We start from the raw sequence: 13,065 nt of genomic DNA, 5'->3' as shown, positions 1-13,065 counted from the left end.
AAAAGTGGTTCCAATATGGAGAGACGGTTCCCATATGTTAAGTTAAATACCAAAGCCATAAGTATAGAATGGCCTTTTTTTGTTGTTTCTTAAAAGAAAATGACACACGCACATATCACATCATCTTGGTAAGCTGCAGTCCCTTTTGTATCCTGGACACCCCCTGACAAATATTACTTTGCAATGAATTTTTCTTTTTGCTTTTTGACACCAGACCGTGCCCTACATTAATTGAGGACTTTGGGGCTTTAGCTAGGAACAGAGGAAACTGCCATTTAGTGGCTAAGCACGTGTGCTGGGCCACCGGGTTACCGGAATTCAAATTCTGACCTAGCTTGTACTAGCTATGCAATTCTGAGCAAGTTACTTAAATCTTCTGTGCCTCAGTTTCCTCATCTGTCAGTTAGAATGAGGCTCATATGACGTAAAGTACTCAGAGCAGTGCTTGACATCGGAAGCACCCAGGTGCCAGCTATTTTCATTATAACACAGTAGGCAGATTTAGGAGCCTGTGTCATATTTGAAACATCAAAGTGTGGTTGCCTTTTAGCCTTCCATGTTTTTCTAAAGGAACAGCAGGTTCTTCGTGCCTGGGCAGCCCAGCCCTTGAGTGTGAGGACTTTCTTTTTTTCTTTTTCTTTTTTAAAAAATTTTTAAATGTTTATCTATTTTTGAGAGAGAGATAGAGAGTGTGAGTGGGGGAGGGGCAGAGAGAGAGGGAGACACAGAATCCGAAGCAGGCTCCAGGCTCTGAGCTGTCAGCACAGAGCCCGATGCGGGGCTTGAACTCATGAACTGTGAGATCGTGACCTGAGCTGAAGTCAGATGCTTAGCCAATTGAGCCACCTAGGCGCCCCGAGTGTCTGGACTTTCTTTATGAAAGTCAGGATTATACCCACCTGGACTCCCTGATTAAGAGTGGGACAGTCCTGGGGCGCATGGGTGGCACAGTCGGTTAAGCGTCCGACTTCAGCCAGGTCACGATCTCGCGGTCCGTGAGTTCGAGCCTTGCGTCGGGCTCTGGGCTGATGGCTCAGAGCCTGGAGCCTGCTTCGGATTCTGTGTCTCCCTCTCTCTCTGCCCCTCCCCCGTTCATGCTCTCTCTCTGTCTCAAAAATAAATAAACTTTAAAAAAAAAAGCCCATATGACTTTGGGCAAAATCATTAGAAAAAAAAAAAAAAAAGAGTGGGACAGTCCTAGGCAATAAGACATAGATGATTGTGCTGCTTGAGTGTGTCCAGGGGACAGCTCCTCACACCTTCACCCCATGGTGTATGCTGTACCCTGCCTGGAAGGTAAATCAGGAACTCTTTACTCCCCTGCTTGGCCAGGGGTGTGCCCAGTTCTTTCCCACGGGAACTAGGGAAGATGGCAGCGGCGGGGGTGGGGGGGGGGGGGGTGAATGGAGTTGGGGAAAAGTGGCACTAAGGTTTGTAATGGTTGCTTGCATCTATCTCATCTTGGCTGCTTCTCTGTAAAGGCCCATTCCTTTCTAGTCAGTCCTTGGAAAGTTAATTTCTAGAAAAAAATAATGCCAACACAGGGTTACAACCCTTATCCAATTCCAAAATCCAAAGAGTGTTGAAAACTAGAAAAATGTTGGGGCACCGGGGTGGCTCAGTTGGTTAAGCATCCAACTTTTGGTTTTGGCTCAGGTCATGATCTCACAGTTCTGAGATCAAGGTCTGTGTCGGGTTCTGCCCAGCACAGAGCGTGCTTGGGATTCTCTGTCTCTGTCTCTGTCTCTCCCCCCTTCCCTCCCCTGCTTTTTCTAGCTCTCTCTCTCTCAAAATAAATAAATAAACTTAAAATTTTTTAGGGGCACATGGGTGGTTCAGTTGGTTAAGCTTCCAACTGTTGAGTTCAGCTCAGGTCATGATCTCACAGTCTTTGGGTTTGAGCCCCTCATCGGGCTCTGCACTGATACTGATGAGCCTGCTTGGGATTCTCTCTCTCTCTCTCTCTCTCTCTCTCTCTCTCTCTCAAAATAAATAAACTTAAAAAAAGTTTTTTAATAGCTTATTTGGCAGCAAAACATGACCTGAACTGATGGTAGGCTAATGATGACCTTTATCTTTATTATACACTTAGTGTAAATATTCATTCTTTTTTTTTTTCCTGCAGAAATACAGTGTTGGATGATAGTTGGCTACCCTGTCCTCTCGGGGTGTGTGTGTGTGTGTGTGTGTGTGTGTGTGTGTGTGTGATGTTTTCTATGGTGTTTGCCCCACATTTCCTTTCTAAAATGCCAAAAGAGGAAAAAAAAAAAAGCAATTCTGAAACACAGCTGGTCTCGAGGGTTTGGATAAAGATTTGGGTACCTTTATATATAAAATAAGTCTTCCTTGCCAAAATAGAGGCCTGCGTCTCTGAGAGAAGGGTAATCAGCATATTTGTTATTGAAAGCTCGGTGTCTGCTCTCTCGTGGACCCAATCACCTTGTCAATTGAAATAAACTCTCCTGCTGGCCGTGGGATTAATGAGGATGCTGGGAAATGATAATGTGTGTGAACTGCCACATGATGAAATTGGGAAGGCCTTCCCTGACCCCGCTAAGGAAAGGGGAGACTCAGACGCAACTCATATGACATCCTAGAATCTGTCATCTGTCCATTCACCCAACCATTCACCAATTCCAGCCAAATATGGGATCTCCCTGCTTTAACAAAGATCATCTTCTGCTTGCAGCATGGGAGCTGCCAATTAGCAAAAGTTTGCTGCCTGGAGAAAGCCCATGTTAAGGTATTGAACCATCCCACTTTCTTGCTATAAAATCCATAAGAGGGCAGGATTTGATCTACAGCCATCATCATGCCTAATAGAAGAGAAACCTCTGGGACCTGCAGGTCCCCGATGATGGATGTTTCCTTTTGGAAAATGCAAGGTGGGTGTCAGGGCTCAGGGTTTGTGTTTCAGATGCTTGAATAGCAGGAGATGCTGGCTGCTTGATGGTGGAAACTTAGAAAACACAGTCAGGAGAACTAGAGGTTTGGTGTTTCTCTCTTGGGGTCATTCCGCGATTGCTTATTTTTGCAACCAGATTTTGGTTGACCTTGCTTAGCTTTTTTTCTGTCTGTCTGTCTGTCTGTCTGTTTGTTCATTCTTCAAGTGACATGGATCTCATCTGTTGGTAAAACTCTGCTCAGAAGTTTCTTTCTTTCCTTGCCTTGGGTCTCAATGGTATTGATAATCATACAGCCAACTGCTCTTTGAAATGGGGATTTTAATCTTGAATAGCTATCATTTGGCTGTGCTCTCAGTCATTGGGATAAATGCTCTACGTTCTTTATCTTGCTTGATGTTCACAGTAATTCTTCTGAGGCCCGCAGGAACCCATATGATGGATGAAATAACAGAGGCCCAGAGATGTTAAGCGACCAAAGTCACATAGCTACTAAGTGGCAGAGCCTGAACTCATCCATGTGCTTGTTCCTACTCACTCTTAATTCTTCTGGGCTCTAAAAAATGCATTTGAAGATTTGGGGAAATTTGAATTATGGTATCAGGATGAAACATCATAAATAGGGATTAGGCATTAAAGAGAAAACATCCTTCTCCTTTCTTGCTAATTAAAAAGATTTTCTGGCACTTTTTAGGAAACCTAACCCCCTGCCCAGCCCCCACCCTCAGATTCATATATTTTTTTAAAAAATCAACCCCCAAAAACGGTGGCTCATGCTGACTCACAAGAATTGAACGTGTTCTGAACTGAACGTGTTCCCGGCCCCAGGTTCAATGGCATCACGTTGGTAAGCCTGAAATCAGCCTTGGCTGGACTATGCCCACCATGGATATTGGCATGGCTTTTCCTTCTTGGAGAACTGTTCTGTTTATTACACATTTACCAGCATACCACTGACCCCAAACTAAAATCACCATCAGGATCAAATGGTTCACTAGAAAAAACAAGCCCCAGCAAATACTCTGACTTCCCGTAGGGATCTTTCTGGATGTATTTTTCTGTCAGGCTGATCTGGTTCATGTTCTGTTCTGATAGAGCTCGATATCCATGGATCCCTGATGGAATTCTGCCCTGACAAGTCACAGGTAGAGCCTCCACTGCTCCTAACGTGACCACTCTTTTTTTTTTTTTTTTTTTTTTTTTTAACCACAGATAACCATTTTGGGCTCATTTCTGGGCACATTCTGGGTCACATTTCTGGGCACATTTCTAAAACCAAGCAAAGGAAATGAAGATGTTCCTTTTTTATCTTCTCAAGCCAAAGCCTACAGTATGTTCTTGCCTCAGTTTGGGAGAATGGATGCCCAAATGTTGGAGGTGAAATTGTTGTGGCTCGTAGCTTGCTCGGGGACATGAAATGCTATTAGAAGTCCACTGGCCGAGGGTGTTTTTTCTTAGAATCTAAGCAATCAACTGTGAAAAAAATTAGATGTTGCTTTGACCCAGAAATTCCATTTCTCAGAATCTAGCCAACAGAAGTATTTTCAACTGGGTACAAAATGTATGTACAAGGATGTTCTGCGCAGTACTGTTTGAAATGGCAAAAACTTGGAACCACCTTAGTGTCCCTCGATAGAGAAGTGGTTATCTAATTTATGGTCCACCCATACCATAGACCATAGGTAACCATTTCTTTATTGAAGGATGGTATTCTGTTTATAGGATGATGGAAACTGTCAAAAGAATGTGGAAACTTTGTATGTCCCATGGAAAGATGTCCATAAGACGCTTTAAAGGGAAAAATAGAAAAATGTACAGGATAATATTTAGAGTATGATTCCAGTTCTGTTTTGTTTCTTTTTTTTTTTTAAAGTAAGTCTATTAGTAAGGGGAAGACATTAGAAAGGTCTGGAAGGAGGAAGGACATACCTCAGATCTTTAAAAGAGGATTCCTCTAGGAAAAATAATGTGTGGGAAATGGCTTAAGACTGTGGTTTTCAAACAAATTCTGTGAACCACAGAGATATTTTGGAAATACCTGGGGTACTTTGTGGGGGATGGGAGAGAGTTGGAGGGGCCCTAGATCCCTTCGGTCTCCCAACCTCCTGCTTCGTGTAGAAGGTCCATTTTGACAAATTTGTTTTATACTATCGGGGTTTCCATTAAAAAAGGGGGGGTGATTTCTGCTGCTTAAAAAAATAAAGGTTATAAACCAGAGCATTAAGGGAAATTACAGTTTTCAGTTCATCCCAACCCCAAACATGGAATCAATTGGAGTTACCAGTCTATAGGTGCATGATTTATATTTCTGGTTGTATTTGATGTTAGTTTATCTGGGCGCTGGTGCATGAGATGAATTAGGGCAGGGGTAGGGAGGGGGGTTGGGAGTGGGTGGTAAACACCTTCAGGAGGAAGGAGTTAATTAAGATTCAGGAAGAGAACGGAGTCTGAATTCTGAATTCACCTTGGTGGTGGGGCAGGGAGGCGGGGTGGGACTGTGAGAAAGAGGCCATATTAGTTCATTGGGGCAGGAGTGATGGGTTCCCACTTATGGAGGACGGGGAACTATTTTATTTCACTCAGCATGGGATTTTCACAGAGCGACTCCCAATTCCTTAAGTCAGGGAGTCCTCCCTTTTTCCTCATTCTTGGAGACAGCATGCCTCTCTTTAAAGAACCGATGCCTTCCTGCCTGCCTGTTCCTTGTTCCACCTTGTATGCAATGCAGTTCCTGCAGTAGTGGCCTCAAGGCTTTTGCATGATCCCTCCCCTCTGGTGGGGACACACCTAACACTTGCTCAGGCTAGACCACAGGCACAGAGCTTCAGCCCAGCTGCTCAGGACCTGAGCGCTGAGTATTCCCTTGGGTCCAAGTGGAGAAACAGCCACACCAATATATGTTCAAACAAACAAAACCTTAAGAAAAGAAAAGAACAAAGTGAAAAGGAAGAGCAGCAAATAAAGAATAGTGTTGAGGAGGAGCGCCTGGGTGGCTCCGTTGGTTAAGCATCCAGCTCTTGATTTCAGCTCAGGTCATGAGCTGAATGGTTCATGCTCAGCTCATGAGGCTCAGCTCATGGTTCGTGGGTTCAAACCCCATGTTGGGCTCCATGCTGACAATGCGGAGCCTGCTTGGGATTCTCCCTCTCCCCCTGTCTCTCTCTGCCCCTTCCCCACTTGTGTGCGGGTGCTCTCTCTCTCTCTCTCTCTCTCTCTCTCTCTCTCTCAAAATAAGTAAACTTTATTTTAAAAACCTTAAAAAAAAAAAGTATAGTGTTGGGGAGACATGGTCCAAGAAGAGCGGTGGGGAGAAGCCTGGCTGTGCAACCAGTGGTGTGCTGGTCTAGCTGGCCAGTCCCTATGGCGTCAACACTCACAGCATGGCTGGTTGATTCCAAGCGTCCAATGTGACTTTAGTGAATGTGGAGCTGGGGAGACTTTCTGGGAGGAGATACACACTGTTGGCTCCCACAAGCCTGTATGGCCTGTATGCCCTGGCTCTGAGCTCACCCCTGTCTTGGCCCCACAGAGCACATCGGAAAACTCCTAAAGCAACCCACCCACCAAAAGTAGCAAGAGGAGGGGAAGAACAGCTAGGAGGCCCTCCCCTACTGCACAATCTGCTGCTAGTTTCGGCAGGTTGAAAGGCTGAGACCTACTTTGGATTCCAGCAGGTGATCACAGGCTTCATAGTGTGGTGGGCGTGGTCGATAGTCAGGGCCTCCAGGAGCCAGTGGAGGGCACAGAGCTGGCGGAAGAGGGGCTCCCTGCAAAGACAGAAGAGGGGTGCACAGTGGGATCCTGCTGGAACTGCATCCTTCACCATAATGGACACAGAGACAGTTGTGCTGGCTTCCAGTTAGAGAGGCACGGTAAGTGTTTTCCATACCTCATCTCATCGAGCCTTTGCAGTGGGCCCATGAAGATATTCACGGGCTCATGTTACAGATGAGGAATGTGAGGCTCAGAGAAATGAAGGAACTTTTACCAGGTTGCTGGGCTAGCAGGTGTCAGAGCTGTGATTTGATGTAAGATGACCCTAGGCTGGTTATGGGGGGGGGGGGGTTTCATGTAGGAGCGGGGAAACAATGGATGGGGTCCCACCACTAGAGGTCTTGACTCAGGCGAACAAGTGGGTTGAAGGACATTCATATCCTACAGATATCTCTACCTGTTCACCTGATAAAAGTATAATAAATATACTAAGAATGTCAAAGAAGGCTGGGAACACAAGGAAACTGGATTTATTGTAATCTTCCTCCTCCCCCCAGACTAACATTTGGGCCCATTTTTTTAAATTTATGGGTCCTTGGCCTGAAACTGTAGCTGGATGTTGAAGAAAACCACAATGAACATGTTATTAGAAAATGTAACTAAAACACTGTATAAAAGTATGTCTAACCTATATTTCCTGATTTGGGGTGACATCTTGTATTATAATGAGCCAGCCTTTGACTAGGGCACTTTACACACATTATTTAAATCCTCCAACAACTTGCGGGGGTATGAATCATTGTCCCCATTTCAGAGAAGGTTATGAATCATTGTCCCCATTTTAGAGAAGAGGAAACTGAGGCTTGGAGAGGTACAATCACTTTGCTGTAGGTCACACAGCTTTTAGTGACAGAGATGGGATCTGAGCATCTTATCCAGTGCTCTCAACCACCCTTAGAGGGAGGGTACTGTTATTGTGTCTTCTTTGCAGGTGAGGGACTCAGGGGAAGGAAGTTGCTCAAGGCCATACTCCTAGGGATTGGTGAGGTTCCGAAGCCAGCTGTCTGTTTAACCCCAGAGACTGTGCTTCCGTGGGCCCCAGCTCTGTCCAAAGAGCTGACCAAGCCAAAGTGGTGGTCGCCCTGGGAGTGAGGTCAGGAGGGGGTTAACCTGCTGCCTGCATTTGTTCCTGGAAACAAGGTGGTGTCCCGACCAGCCACCACCTCCCTGCATCATCTATCCTCTTACGCTAATGGGTGAGATGCCTCCATTATGAACCTGTGTAATTGCTCTTCTCTGAGGTTGATCTTGATCAATAATCCCCAGGGTTCCCGGGCCTGATGTGCAGAGTGGCAAGGAGGGATCCACCCTCTCTGCTTCCAGGAAGGCACCAGTGCAGAAGGTAGGGCCCAAGTACAGAGCTGACCCATGGCTGTCCCGGTGAATCCCTTGAGAAACGTCCGTTTCTCTCAGCTTGAAGGGAAACATCCTCCACTACCTCACCCTTCACTCCCTCCAGGGTGGCCATGCCCACCAGGTCTTAGAAGACCGTGGTCAGCAGCTATCCTTTCTTCTTCTCTGGAGCCCTTCCTCCCCGCTTTCTTTGTTTCCTTACCTTATTTACTAACATCTGCTGTTCTCTCGTTTCTAATTGAAAGGTCCTGCAGACCCGTAGGCCTTCCGGTTCTTGTCTGTCTTCCCCCCTTAGCACCATCTTGGTCCCTACAGGTGCCTTTTGGCAGCTCTGAGCACTGGGCCACTTCCAGCATTTTGCCAAGAACAGCAGCTAGCTGTGCCATGTGCCTGGCACCTCACGTCACCCTCACCATAACCCAGAAACTTGTGGAAAGCCCAGGGAGATGCCTCCTCCTCTGTTCACCATAGAGAGCCCCTGCCAGCCTGGGCTTTGGGTTGTGTGGGGTGGGGACTGGGAGGAAGGGATGAGCAAAGGGAGTTAATTGGCCAGGTGGGGCCCTGCCTGGTCATAGGTGGGGGTTGTGGGGCATGTGAGCATCAGACTCATTTCTGCAAGTGACAAGAACAGGTACGAACCCGACCCTGTGCCTCCCTCCCTTGCTTAAAATCTGCAAACTCCCTACACTCTCTGTGTTGGGCTGAATTGTGTCTCCCTCAAAATTCACATGTTGAAGTCCCAACCCCCTAGGACCTCAGAACGACCGTATTTGGAGATAAGACTTTTGAAGTGGTGATTATGTTAGAATGGGGCCCTAAGTTAGGGTGGGCCCTAATCCAGTGGTGTTCCTATAAGAAGAGGAAATTTGGACGCACAGAGAGACACCAGTGACACACATGCTTGAAGGATAGACCATGTGAGGATGCAGGGAGAAGGAGGCCTCTGAAGAAACTGACCCTCTGCTAACACCTTGATCTTGGACTTCTGACCTCTGGAATGATGAGAAAATAAATTTCTACTGCTGAAGCTGCCCGGTCTGTAGCATTTTGTTTTGGTGGCCCTGGCAAACTAACGCACCGTCATCTGTGAGACCCCCATCCACCTCGCTGGCCTTGAGTCTCCCCTCTTCTGTCATCTGCAGCTTGGTGGAATTCTCCATTGCTCAGGCTTACCCCTCTCTCACTTGGTGCTGCCTGAGTTAAAATCCCAGCTTTGCCACCTACCAGCTATGTGCTCTCGGTTAAATTACTTAACTTTCCTGGGCCTCACTTTCCTCATCTATAAAATGGCAGGAATTGCTAGAGTGAGGGTGAGGAGAGGTGGCGGGGACTGTTCTCTGCTCTGATATATCTTCCTCTTCCTCCTCCTTCTCTGTCACCTCCATCTGGAAGCCTTCCTTGATTTCTCTAGGTCTGGGTTAGCCTGTCTCCAAGCATCCTAAAGCATCCCATCTCTATAGCATATCTTTTTGCCCCTACATTCCCAGTCCTTGCTCTAACTACCTGTTTACTTCTCTCTCTAGCCCACGAGCCTACAAGCCACAGAGTCTTGTCTGCTGCAGGTTACTGTCGTTGGCTAAGGTCATCCTTATAACAACCGTGTGAGGAAGGTACTATTAGTATCCTTATTCGGCAGATAAGGAAACTGAGGCCATATAACTTGTCCAAATTCAAAACAGCCAGCCAATGGCAGAGTTTGAATCTTAGCCCAGACAGTCTGGCTTCTGAATCTGTGCCTCATCCATGATATTTGTGCTCTTGTTACCGGGGAAAGCCCTCCCTTTTCACCAGGATAAGTGTTTCATCCAATGGGTCTGGACCTTATTCTGTATTTACAAAATGTGCCTCTCAAAAACCTGCACAAGGTATTTATATAGAGCAGCTTTATTCAATTGCTAAAACTTGGAAAGAACCAAGATGCCCTTTAGCAGGTGGAGGGATACGTAATCTGTGGTACATACATCCGGACAGTAGAATATTCAGCGCTAAAAAGAAATGAGCCATCCAGCCACGAAAAGACATGAAGAGACCTCAAATGCATATCACTAAGTGAAAGAAGCCCATCTGAAAAGGCTACATAGTCTGTGATTCCAACTGTGTGATGTTCTTGGAAAGGCAAAACTATGGAGACCGTGAAAAGGTCAGCAGTTGCTAAGGGTCACGCGGAGCACAGTGGATTTTTAGGGCAGTGAGAATACTCTGTGTGACACTACAGTGGTGTATACATGTCATTCATTACACATCATCTGTCCAAACCAACAGAATGTGCAACACGGAGGGAACCCTAATGTAAACTGAGGACTTTGTTGAGGATGATGTCCAAGTAGGTTCATAGGCTGTAATAACTGTACCCCTCTGGTGAGGGATGTTGATTAATGGGGGAAGCTGAACACGGATTGGGGAGGCATTATAGTGGGGATCTCTGTATCTTCTTCTCACTTTTGCTCTGAACCTAAGACTGCTCTAAATACGTGTGTGTGTGTGTGTGTGTGTGTGTGTGTATAATAAAGTCTTAATGAAAAAAAAAAGTGCCTCAAACCTGATGATTGTTCATCGAACATGTGGTGAAATCAACTGGAAAGAAGAAACAGAAAGAAAAAGGGTCCCCAGAAACATATTTGATAACAAGTCAGTACTTCCTCATAATGACTGTGTGTCAGGTCATAGCACACTATCTTGGATTTTATCAACTTAAAAGAGAGGCCATTTTTTTTTCTTAAATGCGGGACACAATAGACAAAAACACTGGACAGGGGAGCACAAAGCCTGCTTCTAAAATCCCTGCGTTCAGAACTCCAGATGAGCACACTCAGATAGCCCACTCTATTGAAACTGTTCTACCACCCAGAATACGAGTGGGCGAAAACGTGCCTGAGAGGAGAACGTTTGGTGCTTTTCCTAAGAGAAATCAGAATATGTCTACAAAGCCGTTTCAAGCACCCCATGCCGACTGCCAAGGACAAACCTGGACAGGTGACAGGCACTGCTCTTGCTGAACAGTTGCTTACGGAAGGCTGTGAGGGGCAGCCCATCATCCCAGAGAGGAAAGGAGGAGCTCTTTCTCATTCCTAGAGACCATTCCCCCCACCTTTTTATACGTAAAGATCAAGTCTCCCTTGACATGATTGAATTGATCCCCATACAGCCAATTCAGAATATTCAGCCAGCTTTGGGATCAGCTACTTTGGGTGGAAGGGACTCAGCCGGCTCTGATCCACATTGGCTGATGTGACAACTGAGGATCTGAGAACTGATCAGGCACACTGTGCCCTGATGCCTTTGGGTACACTGATTACAAAAAAAGCCCCTCTCTGCATCTACACACTTTCCGGCGTGACTTTGCATCTTCCCCATCAAGAGGTGGAATCTTTCCCCCAGTCCTTGTGTCCTTGATGCTATGGCCGATAGAATGTTGTGGATGTGTCATTGTATCCATTCTGAGCCTAAGCTTCAAGAGACTTTGGTGCTCAGGCTCCTGTTTTTGGAACCCTTCCCGACTGCCTGGGCTAGCCTGCTGCATGATGAGAGACATGTGGCCCAGTCACTCTTGTCACCTTGGCAACTTGTCAACCATAGACCTGCGCGTGAGGCCACCCTAGATGGCCGCCCTCCTGCTCACCCTTCATCTGGGCACACGCATGCACAAACCTGGCCAGGATCAACCAAGCCAACCTGGACCAGCAGAACCACCCAACTGACCTGTAGACTGTGAGCAACGAAAAAATGGTTACTGTTTTAAGCAACTCCATTTTGAGGTGTTCAGTAATACAGCAATGAATTACTGATACAGTCATCAAATGCAGCCAGAGCCTTTTAACAGCCAAGGAGAAGAAGAGGACAGCATTAGAAAACTGTGGCCAGTAGGGCTACTGTCTCTTTGCAAATAAAACTTTATTGGAACACAACCACAGCTTTGCATGAAAGCTGCAATGGCAAAGTTAAGTCGTTGCGAGAGAGACCGTCTGGTCTGAAAAGTCTAAAATGTTAGTGTCTGTCCCTTTAGGACAAAGTCTGCTGATCCCTGGTAAAGAGTTTAGTAGAAACCGACAGTAAGTACTGTGATGATAATAATATTCATCATCCTGGCCTAACGAACTTGGTGTAAAGATCTGATTTAGGAGTGAGGAGGTCAGAATTCCTGTTGTAAGAATTTTGGCAGGTTCTGCCCCTCTCTGGGCTTCAGTTTCCTTATCTGGCATTGAAAGGAGATGATTAAGAAACTCTCCAGTTACTTCCAAGGTTGATATAAGCCTCAGTTTGTTCAGACCAAATGAATTGAGGGTGGGGCCCAGAAATATCCATTTTCTTTAAAAAAAATTTTTTTTTTTAAGTTTACTTATTTGAGAGAGGGAGAGCAAAGAGAGAGAGAATCCCCAAGTAGTCTCCACACTATCGGCACAGAGCCCAATGTAGGGCTTGAGCTCAAAAACCGTGAGATGATGACCTGAGCTGAAATCAAGAGTCAGATGCTTAACCGACTGAGCCCCCAGAAATAGGTATTTTCCAGACATCACCTGCACCTCCATCCCCAGAGGATTCACATGCAAATGAAATCTTTAGAACCACTGATCTACACCATTCTGTTTCAGAAGGTTTGTCCATGGGACAGATGGGCAGAAGCACGTTTCCAAGGGATGGGATGAGAAATTACAAAGCCTATTCCTGCAAGGAGATGTTTTAAGAACACAAGTTTAGGTTTCCAGTTGGAATGTGCTTGAACAAATAAGTCTATCAAGAATCCAGTCATAATATCAATCAAAGGGAAGTCGGAGGAAAGTTGAGAGTGGGCTCATCAAAAGCTGGAATATTGGGGAGAGATGATGATGGTGGTGATGGTGATGATGATGGTAGTGGTGGTGATGATGGTGATGGTGATGATGGTGGTGGTGGTGGGTGGTGATGGTGGCATCTTCCACCCATAAACTAAGTGCTCTTATTAATGATTTTATTTTTTTCCTGCCATCTCATGGTATGATTTCTCTCTTGCGTTGTTTTATTCTTCGAGTACGAGACCTGGCTCTCCAAACATATCATG

The 13,065-nt window shown here is 45.9% G+C and overlaps 1 protein-coding gene across 1 annotated transcript in view; it reads right to left on the bottom strand.

Moving 5' to 3' along the window:
* The window catches only part of CCDC60 (coiled-coil domain containing 60), a 163,212-nt gene that overhangs the window by 30,268 nt on the left and 119,879 nt on the right, over positions 1-13,065 (bottom strand). Inside the window, exon 5 of the mRNA XM_043557728.1 lies at positions 6,563-6,670. Within this exon, the coding sequence (XP_043413663.1) occupies positions 6,563-6,670 (108 nt within the window). The remainder of the gene's footprint in view (positions 1-6,562; positions 6,671-13,065) is intronic.

Source organism: Prionailurus bengalensis, chromosome D3 (assembly GCF_016509475.1).
Source record: "Prionailurus bengalensis isolate Pbe53 chromosome D3, Fcat_Pben_1.1_paternal_pri, whole genome shotgun sequence".
NCBI lineage: Eukaryota > Metazoa > Chordata > Mammalia > Carnivora > Felidae > Prionailurus > Prionailurus bengalensis.
This window is presented reverse-complemented; position numbering and strand designations above follow the sequence as displayed.